At 46.6% G+C, this 16,887-nt stretch overlaps 1 protein-coding gene across 4 annotated transcripts in view; it reads left to right on the forward strand.

Moving 5' to 3' along the window:
• RIMS4 (regulating synaptic membrane exocytosis 4) overlaps positions 1-16,887 on the forward strand; it is a 52,590-nt gene that overhangs the window by 19,423 nt on the left and 16,280 nt on the right. For 2 of the 4 annotated variants that reach the window (XM_016152407.2, XM_036229361.1), the window contains exon 2: positions 13,949-14,090. In XM_016152407.2, the coding sequence (XP_016007893.1) occupies positions 13,949-14,090 (142 nt within the window). Of the gene's footprint in view, positions 1-8,703; positions 13,789-13,948; positions 14,091-16,887 lie in introns of those variants that run through there. The other 2 variants (XM_016152409.2, XM_016152408.2) reach the window with 2 other exon arrangements.

Below are 16,887 nucleotides of genomic sequence, written 5' to 3' on the forward strand. Positions count from 1 at the left end.
GAGGGACCATTGTGCATAGGGTTAGGGGCTCCCAGAGCCTTAGCCTCCAGGGTTTTCTCTGTGCCAGGCAGTTTAGGGACAGCTCTGTAGCCTTTTCTTCTCTCCATCCACAGTTTTCCACAAGAGAAATCCAGTTACAATGTCTTTGAGCATCTCGAAGGCATAAAGGAGCCCCCGGGGAACACTATGTGGCCTGGCCACTCAGCTGGCTCTCCTTGCTTGGGTTTGCAGCCTGAGTGTGCTCTGGGTTTTCGGATCGGCTCTGGCAGCTGCAGGTGCAGCCAACGCCCTGTCCACTGTTCGCAGCCTCACCTACCCTGAGTCACCGCTTGGTGCCCACAGTGTGGCTTTCCGGGATGGCTGGGTCCCAGGCTGGCTGTGGAATGCCCCCTGCTCTCGGTCTCCTCACTGTCCCAGAAAGTGAGCCACCCAGTTCTGGCCACTGAGTTCTCTCTCCCAAGGAACTGCTGTTTATCCTGATCTCTTTGCACTGAATGGAAGGCCTTGTCTCCTTATAAAGAAACCTCAGACATCGATGAGGAAGTGAGAAAGGTAGTTATGGGGAGCATACAGGCGTGCTCATTGCTGGTGACATAGGTCCCAAGCCGGTGGCTCTTCTGTCTCTCACCCTGTGCAAGGTAATGACTTAAGCTTCCCGACAAACCCTTCTCTGAACTTGCTTGGTCTCTTGTACAACCTCAGCTGCCCTATTCCTAGTTCCCCTTCCATCTACTTCATTGATCAGGCAAATCCGATTTCTAGTAACCTCTGACAATGGAAAAAACTCTGGGTTGAGAGTCAAGGGACCAAGTTCTAGACCAGTGCTGATGATGGAAATCCTGTGATGATGGAGATGTTCTCTAACTGTACCGTTCAAGGCCAGTCCCCATGTGGCCGTTCAGCACTCGAAGTGCGGTTAGTACATTCTTAATTTTTAAAAATGTTAATTAATTTAAGTAGTCACACGTGGCCAGTGGCGACTGTGCTAGGCAACAGAGCCCTAGATCCAGCTCTGTGTGCTGAGCTTTGAGACCTTGAGCAAGTTTCTTCCCCTCCTTGGGAAGGTAAAGGGGTACGATTACAGAATCCAGTAGAAAGTTGTCTGAATAGAGACTGAGGTGTCTGGGATCAGCTAAATCTGAGGTAGATTCTAGCTCTGCCAAATACTAGCTGTGTGATCTTGGGCAAATCACACAACCTCTCTGTGCTTCAGTTTGCTCCTTTGTAAAGGGAGCATAATATTCACCTCACCAGAGTTCAAATGAAGTTTAAATGAGATACAAAGAATCTATAAGCTCCTCACTCCCAGTAGGCGCTTGACAAATTATAGAAGTGTTTGAGCTGGTATCATAGGAGTCCATGTTCCCCTCCTGCCTCTTTAGTCAACTCTGACAATTCTTGCTTTTGCTACAGATATTTATAAAGCACTTACTTTCAGGGCCGGAGTTCATAACCTTGAACCTCTTGAAATTATATTCAAGTTATGTTATCGTGTATCTATTTTTTTTTTTCCTAGAGAAAACCAGAATTTTTTAAGTAGAGAAAAACAGCTTTCAAAAGATTTTCAAAGGAGTCCAAATGGTATACGAGCTCTGGGAGGGAAAGAAACTGGTACCCACAGCGCATGTGCAACGGGGCCGGTGAGATTAGGAAGGCGGCAGACTCTGGCTCCAGACTGCCAGCGTCCCTGTCCCAGCCTTGCCACCTCCAAGCCGTGTAAACCTGATTAAACTCCAGCTTCCTCATCTGAAAAATGGGAATTACATATGACCTATTTCATGGGTTGTCGTGGGGATTAAATAGAAGAGTGGATGTTCATCGTGTGGCATAGCACCTGGCACGTGGTCAGTGCCCCGTGAATGCTGGCTGCTTATCATCATCATCATCATCATCATCATCATCATCGTAATCGTAATCGTCATCATCATCTTCCTCCTCATTTCCATCCATTGTATGTATGCCAGGCTTGATGCTAGGTATCTGTCCCAAAGTCTGTCCTTCCTCACCTGCCACACTATCTCAGATTTCATCTCACAGCACTTTCTTCCTAGTTCTGGTCTCCTCATTGTTTGTTGAACAGAGCGAGCATAAATCTGCCCCAGGGTTTGTCTGTCTGTGGTCTCTGTGTTAGGAGTGCTTTCCCCCTAGATACTCACCTGGCTCATTCCTTTACCTCCTTCGTGTCTTTACCCACGTTTCATAGGAAGGCCTCCCTCACCTCTGTTTAAGAATGAAACACCCATCCCGCTACTCATCACCTTCCGGCACCCTCTCTATCCTCACATATTTGTGTGGTTTAATGTTTGCTTGCCTCTCCTAGAATGGAGCTTTAGGAGGGCACTTCATTTCCCTTATTTTGTTTTCTGCTCTAGCATAAAACAGTACTTGACATGGAGAAGGTACTAAAGGAAAGACTTGGTGGGTGAGTGAATGAGTGAATGAATGAATGAATGAATGAATGGATGGATGGATGGATGGATCTCTTTGTGTCTGTAATAGGCTCCTATAGGGTCCTGAAACTCCAGAAGATGTCTTCTAAGCAATATTTTCAATCAACAAATGCATCCTGAACCCTCCTCTCTGCCAGGTCAAGTCTTAGGCTTTAGGGATGGAAAGGTGAAGAAGACTGTCCCAGCTCTGAAGGGATTTGTAGGCATGGGGGGCGACCACAATGCAGTTCTCTGCCAAGCCTTTAGCACCGTTGTGACTGTGGGATTGTGCTGCCATTCTGTTTGCGGTCTTTCTTCCACCCCAGACTGGAAGGGCTCAGTGGACAAGAACCCCCGTCTGTTTTACTCAGTGCAGTGTCTTCAGCACTAGTACAAGGCCTGGCGCATATATGTGGGCTGGGTGCATGAATGAACAGGTACAGGTGTAATGGGATAGGGATTGGCAGAACATCTGTGATTGTACTAAGGAGAGGTGTTGGCCCGTCTGGGGAGAGGTGGGGCAGAGCTGTGGAAGAATCGCATGAGAGGTGAGGTGAGCAATCTTCCGTCCCTTCTGCAGCTTGCCTCGACTCTCACCTGGCCAACAGTGGAGCGGCTTGGGACTGACGGGAGGGTGGCGGCTTCCCTTCCCTCAGGAGGCTGTGTGGCCTGTTGCAGCCCTTCTATGTTTCAGTTTCTGCCTGAGCCTCTCTGTCCTTGGAGTTAAAAATAGCCAAGGATGGGAGTGCAAGGACACGCTGTCCTTCTCTGCCATGGAGCAGGGTTTCTGCTACCTGGTCTGAAAGGGGGCTGCAGGGTGGCAGGTTTGAGGAGCCAGCAAGCTTAAAGATTTATCCCTTCCTGCCCCCTTGAGGACAAGCACAGAGTTCTCTTTCCCCAGTCTGAGATGACTCTAAATGAGCTATGGAATGTCACAGCTCAAAGGGCCCTCCAGGCTTGGAACCGTGACAGACATCACCAATTAATTAGCCACTGCCCCCCCCCCACCCCCGCCTTTCCTGGGACCATGACAGGTATCACCAATCAATCACAGCACCCATTTCTGCCAAGTCTAGACAGTCTAAGAATTCTTAACATGGGGTATTTTAGGCAACAGCCATCAGAGTTGGCAAAAATAAGAAAGCCTATTTATCTTCATATTCTAGACCGGTCCCCATCATGATGGTGACACTGAAGCTCAGAGAGGGCAGAAACTTGTCTAATGTCACACTGGAAGTCCAAAGCGAAGCAGGGACCAGACTCAGGAGTCCCAACTCTCCCCTGGGGCTTTTTTCCCCCTCTGTCCTCTACTGCATCCTCTTTTCCATAAGAACAAAAGAAAGGTTTTTAACCCATGGACTGCAAGCCTTAAAATTTTATGCAACATATTGTGTATATGTGCTGGCAGATAGGTTTCTAAAAGAAAGAAAATAGCTTTCATCATCTTCTCAAGAGGCTCCTTGCACAACCAAGAAAGGCAAAGAAATAAGAAAAAAAGAATGAGTGAAATGGGCCTAAGTCTTACTACTTGCAAGTGCAGGCCACAGACCAGCATCATTGCCTCACCTAGGAGTTGTTAGAAATACAGAAATTCAGGCCCACCTAGGACCGAAGGAATCCAAATTTGTGTTGTAACAAGATCCCTGGTGATTCATTTGCATATTAAATTTGAGAAGCACAGGGCTAGAATTTGGAAGCATGACAGGCTTTGGTTTCCTGAATAGACGTGGAGTACCTGCTGAGTGCCGGGCACTTTTGCAGGTCTACAAAACAGATGTGTCCCTGCCCTCGTTTGAAAGAGTGGGAAGAAACTTAGAGTCCTTAGCCAAGATGAGGCCCAGCTTGCTCTGCTTCTCTGCTAAGGCCAAATCAAGGGAGGTCTTTGTCTCAACTGTCTGCAAATAAAGGATGGAACTTCTTTCGGAGGAGTATGAGACCCCAGCCAGCATTAAGCTGGTGAGCAGGGAGGTTCTTGCCTGGACAGCCTCAGTGGGCACCTGGTTAGTTGCCCTCCTGTGGGGCAGTATGGAAAGGATTTTAAGCAGTCGTGGGATTCGGATGAGCAGAGAGGGAGCACAGAGGCCAACTTTACCAGCAGCCTCTGGTGCTGAGAACAGCTGATCTAAGGTGGGTTTGCTCTGGTGAGTGCTAGTGCCGGGTGGTTCTAGCTGGTTCCAGCTGGTCTCAGCTCATCCTGGCTAGCTTTTCTGGATCTGGTTGGCTCTGAAGGAAGCTGACCTTGTGTAGACTGAAGAAGGCAGCCATGGGGAGCCTGAAGCACAGAAGGAAGGCCTGCCCAGGTGGCGCTGTGCCCTACGTGCCCACCACGTGTTTTTATCTGTGCGCCTTTGTGGGGGGTACGAGTGTACACGTGTGCTTTGGAGGTGCCACGCTTGGGATGCAAACTGCATGACCCATCTGGCCTTGGCAGCGGGCTTCCTCTGCCGGCCTCTTGCTCAGCTGGAGCCCACTGCTGCCTCTGGCACAGGCTGGTGCTGCCCTGAAGGTTTACTTGCCCCACACCACCAGCCCCTTGACCCTCTGGGGGTCAGTGTAGAATAGGGGTCAAGGGTAGGGCCTGGGTGATGAGATGGACCTTATACACACACATATACGCACACACATTTTGTTAGGATTGAGATATAATTACATGCCATTTAGTTTACCTATTCCTAATGTGCAATTCACTGGGTTCTAGTATATTCCCAGTTCCGGAGTCATCACCATAGTCAATTGTAGGACATTTTTATCACCCTAAAAAGAAACTCTGTACTCAGTAGTAGTCGCTCTCCAGTCCCCGCTCACTCTAGCCCCTGGCAATCACTACTCTGCTTTCTATCTCTATAGTTTTTGCCTATTCTGAATATTTAATATAAGTAGTCATAGAATATGTGTTGTTCTGTGACTAGCTTCAAGGTTTATCTATGTGACTAGTTTCAAGGTTTATCTATGTTGTAGCATTTATCAGTACTTCATTCCTTTTTATGGCTGAATAATATTTCAATATATGGATACGCTACATTTTGTTCATCAGTTAATTAACATTAGATTGTTTCCTCTTTTTAACTATTAGGAACAATGCTGCTGTGAACATTCGTGTTCAGCTCTTCGGGTGGATGGAATGCATTTGTTCCGCATTTGGCCTTCCTACCACTTATTTGCTGTGGGACTGTGAACAAACTGCTTCCGTTCTCAGAGCCTTGGTTTTCTGAGAGTTTCTAGGAATTGTGGACACTGCTACCCATCTCAGTAGGTAGATAATGCTACTCGTTGATAACAGCAGCTGTAATTTACTGAGTGCCTTTATCTTATTGTGAGAATCACTGTACATATGTTATGTCATGGAGTTCAGCCCCACAAGGGGCATGAGAGGATTTATTTCACAGTTAATGTGGATCTGTGCTACAATGGGCTAACATCCTGCCTCGTTATAGCAAGTCGTTTGGTAGCTTGATGAATTCTCTTTCTAATGTGCATGTGAAATAGAGAGCTCCCCTCACATCCCCTATACTTTTGACCTTCTCACATTATTAGGAGGCATATTTCTTATCTTTCCTTTTCTTTGAACATTAAAAAAGTTTTTTTTAAAAAAAATATACTTAGAGAATAGTGCAGTGGCTGTAAGAGTTCTTTCCTGGTTCCATCATTTCAGTTTCCCTCTACTATGAGAACCGCATGTCTCAGATAGGGCTGGCTCCTTCACCCTGCATCCCAGAAGAATTCATGGGCTAGAACCACAGCTAACTCACAAGGAACATTTAATATGAGCAAGAATTAAACCTTTGTTTGGAAAGCCACTGAGATTTGAGGGTCACTTGTTACCGCAGCATAACTTATTGAGAGCTGACCGATACATTTGATCATTACAATAATATGTCAGGTGGGTACTGTTATTATTTCTATTTTATGAGCAAACTGAGATGCAGGATGGTTCTGTTACTTTCTTTAGTTTGTTCAGAAAGTGGTAGAGGGACAGTTCAAGCCCCAAGCCCAGCTATTCTGGCTCCAGAGCCTGTGCTCTTAAGAAGATGGGAGTGTGTAGGCTGTGTTAGGTGAATGATGAATAACCTGGTGTGGTTGGAACACCTGGTACATGCATGGCATCAGACTTGTAGTTTGGGGCAGATCCTGAAAACCTTGATTGTTGTGTGGATTGTGAAGTTTGCTAGTACCAGATGGGCCCATAGACTCTACCTTTTGCCCACAACCCAACCTCTTCCAGATCTTGCTCAGTCTTTCTCAGTTGTTGGTAAGAATGACGGCCGCTTGCGGAGACTGTAAATTGTCTTCCTTCCAATGATTGCTGAGATGCCTCTTCTCTAGAAAGTCTTTCCATGCTGCCTGGCATAGAGTGAACGACCTTCCTCTGACCATCCCTGCTAAGTGTAGGACCTCCCCCTCCCCCAAATGCATTTACTCTGCATTCAGAACTCTTTCTCCTCAGTTTACATTTTGGTGCGACATTTTTGCCTTCTCCCTATATGTTTTGCACTTGTCAATATAGCTCTTGGTTGTAAACTTCCAGAAGGTAGTACTTTCACCTATGATAAAATCTTATTATGATCTTATTTGCAATCAACTTTAATTCAGTATCGAAATAATTCTACTTAGAGTCCAGACCCTCCCTCTACTTCCAATGCTGTATTAATTACTGTTCTCCTCAGCTCTCATAATATTCTGTGTATATCTCTGCCCTTGAACTATACTATGTTATAATTATAACACCTTGTGTTATAATTGCCCCTTTACTTGTCTGTCTCCCTGTAGACTGGGAGTTTCCGCGAGGTCTGAGTTTAATTCATCTGTGTTATAAGTCTCCAGCACAGGCCTTGAATAAATAGGCACTTAGTAAGAGTTTGCTGGATGAATGATAATTACTTATCTGTTTCATCCCCCACCCCACCTCCCCATGACTAACTAACTATAAGCTCCTTAAAGACCAGGATTGTATCTTATTAGAATTTCTAAGGTGGAGAAAAGCATGGCATAGCTCAACAAATGTCTGTTTCATTGGATAAGTTTGAATTCATTTTATTCCAGGGCAGAACACTGTAGTTACAAAGTACATCTGTATACATTACCCAGTTGATCTCCTCAAAATCTTCAGATTCTTCTTATCTACTGTTCTCAAATCCTTATCACGGGCTCTTTGCCTCCCTTGCTCCCACCCACTTCATCTTTTCGTCTGTATGACCTCTCCCTCTTCAACCTTCAGATCCTCTTGGAAGAAGGTCTAAGAAACTTACCCTCGCCCCTCCCCCCACCTATTCCCCAGTGTAAAGCAGTCTAAAAGGCAAATTGTTCTCTGATCTGCACCGAACCAAAAATCACGCTCCCACTTAGCAGCTTTGCCATCTTGGGCAGGTTTATTGACCTCCCTGAGTCAGCTTTCTTTTCTGAAAATGGAGGCAATAGTGGATGTGAGAATTAAATGAAGTAATGTAAGTTAAGCAGTCATCATAGGCTCTGGTTGAGCTTAATAAGTGGGAGTTCCTCAGCGGTGGACTTCGAGGCATCAGCAAGCCAGTGGAAAGGAGTCGTAGTTTAAAAACAAGCACAGGACGGGGATCTCTTGTCTTGCCATCACTCCCTGTGAGCTGCCTTCTTTGCCTGAGGCGAGCCCAGGCTTCTGCCCCCGGTCAGCACCACGGACAGTTCCCTCAGCGGCCGGCTCTGTGGTTACTGCACTTAATAGTGTCTAAGCGCCTTCAATTGCAAATCACAGCTCTATTTTGTGCACCACCAAGAGAGATAAAACATGTCAGAATTTAACCTGACTTGCCATCATTTGTCATTCATATCTTAACTTTAGAGATGTTGAAAAATGCATGTCTTAAATCAATGAATTAATTACAAATTATGAAAGATAGTATCAGTGAGCAGTTGACCATTGACTTTTGAGCAGGTTAGTTATAATTACCAGCATTTATTAAATGCCTACTATGTTCCAAACAGTACTTGACTGCCAGAGTTATGGTTAAATTACATATATGGTATACACATATATACGTGTGTATATATATATATATATATATATATATATATATATATATATATATATGCATGTGTGTATATATACATGCCTGGTACAGGGTAAGTGCTAAATAATATATATTACATGTAAATAATGTATGATATACAATTGAGAAACACACGTGTGTGTGTGTGTGTGTGTGCGCGTGCATGCCTGGTACAGGGTGAGTGCTAAAAATGTTATCCTAATAATTTATCATTGTCGTTATTTTCTTATCCAATTCCTTATGAACACTTGCTTTTGGGAGAAAGCATATTAAATACATTCATATTCAGCTATAAACAACTGAGTGAGACGTACTTGTTTTTCTTTACTGGAGAATTTGCATTTTTCTTGGGGATACTTCCTAAAAATAAAGCCAGTTCAATGAAACACACTGTTAGTGGGATGGACAAGGCTGAATGCTGTCTTAGAAGCTGAAGGGAAGTAAAGGAGGAATGAGCTTACACTGTGGGCATCAACTGGGTTGACTGAAGACTATGTTTCAAGGTGTGGTAGAATAGATACCCCAATAGAGATGAAGATAAAAGGCCTCTGGGGCTCAAGGAGTTTGATAAAGGAAGTGTTTGAGGAAGAAATGATATTTGAATTCTGTGGTAGAGCATAGTGAGTTTAGTTTAATGATCCATTAAAACATGGTCATTGGAGCCAGAAAGACCTAGGTTTGAATTCCAGCTCTGCCATTTGTAGCTGTATGTGTCCTTGGGAAAGTTACTTAACCTTCTTGACCCTCATTTTATTTCCCAACAAAATCGGGTAGCAGTTATCTCATTCACAACTTATTGCGAGAATTAAATGAGATGATGCCTATGAAAAACACGACACAGTATCCGGCAAAATGGTAATAATAATGTTAACAATAGCCACCTTTGCTGAGTGCTTTGCTGAGTGCTAGGACATCCTAAAGATTCAATATTACTATATTATTACATTACCTTGTTTTATTTAATCCTCACAAAAGCCCTAAGAGTTTGGTGAGTGTCCAATAAGTTATGTGTTATTTAAAGCTTAACTCTGGAGGTTGGTTAGAATTTTGGTAGGGAAGGTGAAGAAGGGAGGTAAGTAAAGGAGAGGAAAGCAGGAGGAGGAAGTTATTAAGGGCAGACATGAGCAATGAGATGCCTGGCTGGGCTGGGGTGCGGAGACCAGGAGATGATAGGGAGGGAATCAGGTAATGGAGAGTCTCGAATGCTTGAGTACAAAGATTGCACCTGATCTGGCAGGCAGTGGGGAGCCATTCTAAGGTTTTAAATAGGATCATAGCATGATTGAAAGTTTGACTTATTTACAAATTTGTATTTTACCTTCATTTACATTGTAGAATTAATACAGTCAACTAAAACTTCAAGAGACATAGGAGCATGCAAAAGAGAAATAAAACCTCCCCAATTCGCTGGTTGGAGTGCGAACTGGTATAATTACTTCAGAAAATCATTTGGCAATGCTTGCTAAAGCAGAACAAATACATGCCCTGTGGCCCAGCAATTTCACTCCTAGGTGTATTTCTGAGAGACATGGGTACAAATGTTCACCAGGCCGTGCACTAAAGTAATTATAGCCGCATTATTCTTAATAGCCCCAAACTGGGGAAAAAATCAAATGCTCATAAGCAGTACAATGGATAAATAGATGTGGCATATTTACAGTGGAATACTACTTAGACATGATGATAAGCCAGCTACAACTGTATGTGACAATGTGGGTGAATCTCATACAATTAGCAAAATATTGAGCGGAAGAAACCAGCGTGCCCCCCACCCCCCACCCCAAAGCCGTGCTCTGTATATAAAGTTCAAAACCAGGCACAACCAATATTTGGTGTTAGAGATCAGGGTAGCGGCTACCTTTGTGGAGCAAGACGGCGCCTAGAAGACTGGGCACAAGTGGGCTTTGGGGTGCCTAGTGATGCTCTGATTCTTCGTCTGGGTGCAATCACTTGGGTGTGTTTAGTTTGTGAAAATCAAGATGTACACTTCAGGTTTGTGTACTTTTCTGTATACATCTTATACATAGATTAAAAAGTTACCAAAAGTAATCTTCCCCATACGTCCTCTAACAACCTTTCTTCCTATAGTTATTCCCCATTAACGGTTTGGTTTATATCCTCCCAGATTTTTCTGTACCTATATATAAACATAAAGGGGTATAGATATATATAAAATACATATTATGTATATAAGCTACTTATAGCTTTACAAAAATGGTACTACATTATACATACTATCCAGTAACATGGCTTTTTAACTTCACAGTGTGTTGAGGCAACCTTTCTGTGTCATTGTATACATAGATCTAGATTTTTTTTTTAACAGTTGCACAGTATTTTACTATGAAATGTGTCATTTTGTAAACCAGTCTCCTGTTGATGGACGATTGGTTCCAGCATTTTATTTGTGTAAATGATACTGTGCGGACTCTCTTCATGCATATCTTTTGTGTACTTTTGTGATTATATGTGTAGAGTGAATTAGTATAGGTGGAATATCTTGGTCTGAAGTGGTAATTTAAGATAGTTAATCTGTTAATAACGTGTCGGATGAATGGGTTGGAAACAGGGAGACCAGTTAGGAGGCTATTACAATAGGTTAGACTTGAGGTAATGAGGGTGGTTTGCTGTGGAAATGGACAAGGATGGAGAGCTATAGGAGATATTAAGGGCCAGGACTTTATAGAACTTAGCATCTGATGCGGCAGGGGAAAAAGTCAGAGAAGTCCTTGGGGATTCTGTGTCTGGGTGGCTTGAATAGTTGGGAACATAAATCAGAAGAAGCTGATTGGGAGAAGTGGGACCGAAGATGAGTTTAGTTTTTGCCGGTTTGCATTCAAGGAGTGTCCTCATCCAGGTGGAAATGTTCAGAATGTAGTCAGAAGTATTGCTTTTGACAACATTAAGAGCTACAGATTGAGGCGCAGGATCTACTTAGGGTGGTCCTCATGTTGTAGGAACAGAATGAAGTCAGCAAGGGGGAGGATCTAGAGAAAGAGAAAGAATCCGAGGACTGACTGACTGGTGAGGGCCTAACAGACAGGGATGGAGTTAGTGATCAGAGAGAAAGAAAGGAGAAGATCTGCTAGAATTCACCATCACAGAGGCCAAAGAAAGAGGGATCTGAAGTAACTACTGTCATTCAAAGGATGAAATAATCAGTAGCCCATGTTAGTCCCCCTCCCTCTGGCCCCCCAAAGGGTGCTTTCATTACATCTTGTGCTTGCTCTTCAAAGCGCTTAACACACTTGTGATTAATCCATGTGATCATCTGTTTGATGTCTGCCTTTCCCTCTGAATTGTGACTCCATGGAGGCAGGGACCACACCCCTCTCTCTCTTATATCCCCAGCTTTGGGCATGGTGTTTGGCACACAGTGGTCTTGGTATCCTAAGTTGTTGCTGCCTCCTGCAGGACCCCACCCATCCATACACCATCCCTCTCCCCTAACTCCTAACCACCTTTCTCTCTACAGTTACTCTGTACAAGTTAGGAGAAGAGAGACTTAGGACCCTGTGAGAGAGAATTCGAGCTGTACTGTTTATGTTTTGGGTGCAGCAATTGTGAGTGGATAGCCAAAAACGGTTCATTCAAACTCCATTTATTTGTATATCACAGCGGCCGACCATAATTGGTCCCCAAAGTTTATAGGACTCCAACTCCAGGCTTCTTTCTCCAGTGCAGCATTATGGTAACCATGGACGATGAAGCCACTTTTATCAGCGGAGACTAGACTTAGAAGTGGGTTTAGTGTCTTCACGAGGGCTTCTCACTGAAGGAAGGCACTCGGTAGGTGTTTCTTAAGTGAGTGAAGAAAGTACCACACTTCAGGGGTTGGGTGCTGAGATAGGGCCCTGTGGTGGCTGCGAGCAGTCCCTGGAGGCTGGCTTGGTAAGCCATGTGAACGGGGTGGTGGCGTGGAAGCCACACACTGTAAGAGCTGAGAGCGGTCGGCAATACGGTGGCAGAGACCGTTCTCTGCGGTGTGTTGGTCGAAGGGGGCAGTGGAAAAAGCAAAGCCTTGGGCAGACTTGCAGAGAAGAGACGATGGAAAGGTGGCAGATTCACGGTCCAGAGAGGATGAATGCCGGGAAGAGTTCCTGGTGAGGATGAGGGAGGCAGAATGGGAAGAACAGATGGGGGGTCGGCCTCGGCAAGAAGGGTCACCCCTTCCTCTCAGAGGAGAGGAGGGGAGGGTCACGGGGCAGTCGGAACATCTGAGGATGGTGAAATTTGGAAACGAGGAAGAGCAAGTCAAAGAAACACGTCTTTTCAGCCAAGTAAGGCAAAAGTCATCTTGGGGTGGATGGATGGACCTATGAAGTGGGGTGTGGGAAAGCATTGGGATAGTCACTTCGGGGACTATGACTTTGTGAGCAAGAGATGGCCGATGGAAGGGTTAGATGGCTGAGGTTAGATAGTGGACCTCGTTGGTGTGGTCGGGTACAACCTTAGTCCCCAGATTGGGGACCGATGAGGTCAGGAAGGTGGTGTGTCAGAGGGAACGTGAAAGACAGTTGATGTGGGCAAATTCGGGGAGCGCTGGGAGGTCTTACTCTGTAGTGGCTGCAGCTACTTTTGTTTGGCACCTACTGTGTGCCAGGCACTGTGGTAAGTGTTCTGTCATTTAACCCTCAACAGCTCCATGGAGTGGGTGCTACCCAATTTGCCCAAGGTCGGCTTCCCTGGGACTCCGCCTAGGCTGTCTGATTGCAAAGCCATGTTCACTCATGTGGCGATCGACAGCTGTTCTAGGGCCCAGATAAAGAGAACTAGATTGTGGAATGCTCTAGGGGCATTTGTCCCCATAAAAACCTTGTTCTCCCATTTTACAGTTGTGGAAACAGAGGCACAGAGAGGCTGAGTAATTTGCCCAAAGTCTCATAGTGAGTGAAAAAGATTCAGGATTTGAATCTGGGCAGTCTAGTTTCAGAGCCAGTGGATCTAAATCAGCAGTCCTCAAATCATGGGTGACTTTTGCCCCTAGGGGGTGTCTGAGAATGTCTGAAGACTTTTTCGATTGCCACATCTGGACCAGAGGGTGCTGTTGGCATTTACTGGGCAGAGGCCAGGGATACTGTCAGACCATCTATGCACAGGACACCGCTGACCACAAAGCGATCCCCATCCAGTTGTGCTGGGGTCGAGAAGCCCTGGTCCAAATCCATGCAAAGCACTTAAGGAGAGAGTGATACATAGTAGGTGCTCAATCTATAGCAGCTGAAGAAGAGGAGGAAGAGTGATTTGGAGGAGTTGCAGAGAAGCGAATTCAAAGGGGAGAAACAGTCCACGTAAACGAATCCGTCAGTTGAGAGAATGCACGTGAAACTGTGTGTTCGGTGGGTATGAAGCGCAGGCTGCCCCGGGAGGGTGGGGGCAGGTGAGGCTGGTGATACGAGGAGGATGGGGGCCAAAGCCGAATGCTAACCAGATGTCTCGCCTCTCTGTCCCCTCCCTCCCCATGTCTCTCTCCCCACCTCTCTTGGCCTCTCTGCCCAGAAGGGGACAGCCGGAGGCTGAAGGGGGCCATCCAGAGGAGCACGGAGACGGGCCTGGCGGTGGAGATGCCCAGCCGGACGCTGCGCCAGGCCAGCCACGAGTCCATCGAGGACAGCATGAACAGCTACGGCTCGGAGGGCAAGTGAGTGTGGGGCCCGGCCAATGGCCATCCTGACTACCAGTCTTTGCCGGTGTGGGGCAGGGGCTTCAGGCTGGGCCGTCCCATCTTCAGAAGGGAGGTGATGATGAAGCAAGGACCCCCCAAGGGAGAGTGAGGAGAGCCAGACTTTGGATCCTGGCTCCACTACTCGCCGGCTGTATCCTTGGTCAAGTCACCTGTCTGTGCCTCATTTTCCTCATCTGTAAAATGAGGATAATACCCACCTTGTAGTGGTGTCATGAAAATTTGAAGGGTTAATCTTTATAAAGAGCATCAGCCGCTAGGCTTCTGGCTTCCACCTTCCCCGTCCTCCCATTTCAGGTCCTGCCTTGCAGCCCAGGGCTCTTGTGGCTGAAAGCTGTCCCACCCCCGGCCCCTCCTAAACCAGGCATCTCCGGCCTCTGTGAATGGCCTTGCTTTGGCAGATGCTTCTGTTCCACCCACCTCTTAGGGAGACTTTCTGGAGGGCGAGGAGAAGAGGAGGACAGGCGGAAGGGAAAGGAGGAGGAGGAGGAAGGGAACAAACATTTTCTTTAACCCGAGAAACTTGGCAAGGCAGCCGAACTTGGAGGAAGATGTTCTGGGCATCTGGCTAGCAGTGGATTCCTGCCGGGTTTCAGAAGTCAGGAGGTGTGGGTCCTAGTGGCTAGGTGTGTTCCTTGGCCTGCGTAAGCTTTAGGAGGCCAGCACACTGGCCTGTTGACTTCCAGGCAGATCAGAGGACCAGGTCACGGGACGGCAGTGTGGTGCAGTGAGCAGCAACAGGAAGTCAAACCCACATTCCCAGTTTATAGGAGATAAAGACCCAGCGATGTCACACAACTCTCCCCAAGGGGAGTAGCGTAGGAGGTTATTGTGCAGAAGAGATGCGATGCCTGCTCATGGCAGGCGTTTGGGAAGTGGCTCTTGTGCCATTTGCTATCGTGTGTTTTGAGGGACCAGGGTCTCCTTACATTACCGAGAGGTTCAAAGCCAGGACTTGAATCAACTTTGTTCTGTACTTCATTTCACCTTCTTAGTAGCTGTGTGACTTTGCTGAAGTTATATGTCCTCTCTGAGCCATTCCTTCATCTACGGAAAGGGGGCAATAGCAGTACAGACCCTAACAAAGTTTATGCGTGAGGGTTGAATGAAATAATGTATGCGAAAGCACTTAGAGCAGTGACTGGCGCGTAGCAGGCCCTGTTTATTATTCGCCGTGACGATTGTTGCTTGTTGTTGACTCAGCCACTGTTAGTTGGGTATTTTGCTCCTTGAGGCCAATTGCATCCTAACAGATACAGTGATCCTCCCAAATGCAATCGCGTCTATAAAGTACTTAGCACAGAGCCAGCATGGGATAAATGTTAGCTGCGATCATTATTAGTAAAAAGTTTTGAGTGAGTGTCTTGAGCCCAATTGAGGGAAGATTGAGTGGGTTAGAGGGTACAGAGATCAGCAGAAGGCAGAGTCTTGTCCTCCTGAGAGGGGCTGAGCCCAGCCAGGTGCCGCTACCCTGCCCAACACCTGGGTAAGGAAGGGAAGGTGAAGGGAGGTGGGGATCTAGAGATGTGGTCAGCCTCCTCCTTGTTCTAGAGGTATTTTGGGCACTGGCAGGACCCAGATGCCAGGCTTTGAAATAGGAGGAGGTGTGACCGCCCTCCTGGGCTTCTGCCAGTCCAGCTGAGGCTTATGGGAAGCCAGTGCTCTTGAGCAGCCCCCACAAGCCTGTGACCCTGGGCACTTCCGGATCTGTCGGCCCCAGGCACTGGGTCACCGTGTGTATTCCTGCAAATGGGCACAGGGGTGTTCTCATGTGGATCTTCATTTCAGCAGATGGGATCGGACATCTACAGTGTGCCAGATAGTTGGGCTGGGCACCTCTGGGACCCTGCCTTCTTCTGACCAGCAGCTAGGAGTGTGGTGAGAGCTGCAAAGTTCCAAAGAGAACTTTGGAAACGCTGCGTCCTTCCCAGGTCCTGGTGCACATGGGTCGGGCCGTTTTGTCAGTGAAGGTCCTCGGGCTCCAGGTTACACAATACCAGCTAACAGTGGCTTCAGCCCTCGATGTTCAAGACGTGGTCCACAGCCCAGCAGCACTGGCGTCCTCTGGGAGCTTGGTAGAAGTGCAGCATCTCAGGCTTGACCGTAGACTCCTTGAACCGGAATCTGTTTCATCAGGGTCCCTAGGTGGTTCACGTGCATGTTAAGGTTGAGTGGCCCTGAGTGAGCAGTGATAATGGCCCAGAGCTAACACTACAGAGCACTGGCTGTGTGCAGGCACTGTACCAAGTGCATGTACGTATACTGACTTGTTTAATTCTTATAACGACCTGATGACGCTGGGAATTTTCATATCCCCATTTTACAGCCAAGAAAATGGAAGCCAAGAGAGGTGAAATAATTTGCCCAAGGTCACACAGCTAGTAAGTGGCTCCAAATGCTGGGATTCGAATTCAGACGTTTGGAGTCTGCCTTTAACCATTACATTTGACTCTCCCTCATTTAATGGCTGCATCTGTCAGGATTTCTGGGAGGTCCCCAAGTCCCTCCGTCTTTTCCCTCTGTAGACCTCAGCATGTCGGACTGATTGTGCTTTATCTCCCGAAGCTGGGGAAGAACTTTCTTTCCCTGACTGAAAATTGGGGTTATGAATGTCAAGGTTGGAAGGGCACAACTGTGGGTTGGGCAGCCAGCCAACCTCTGCTCCCCACCAGGAAGACCATCTTCCCCAGACAAAGGGTAGGGATTCAAGCCCCCTGAGAAAGGGCCACGAGAACAGTACCTCCCTAGACCTGCC

This window comes from Rousettus aegyptiacus, unplaced genomic scaffold, assembly GCF_014176215.1.
Source record: "Rousettus aegyptiacus isolate mRouAeg1 unplaced genomic scaffold, mRouAeg1.p scaffold_m13_p_12, whole genome shotgun sequence".
Lineage (NCBI taxonomy): Eukaryota > Metazoa > Chordata > Mammalia > Chiroptera > Pteropodidae > Rousettus > Rousettus aegyptiacus.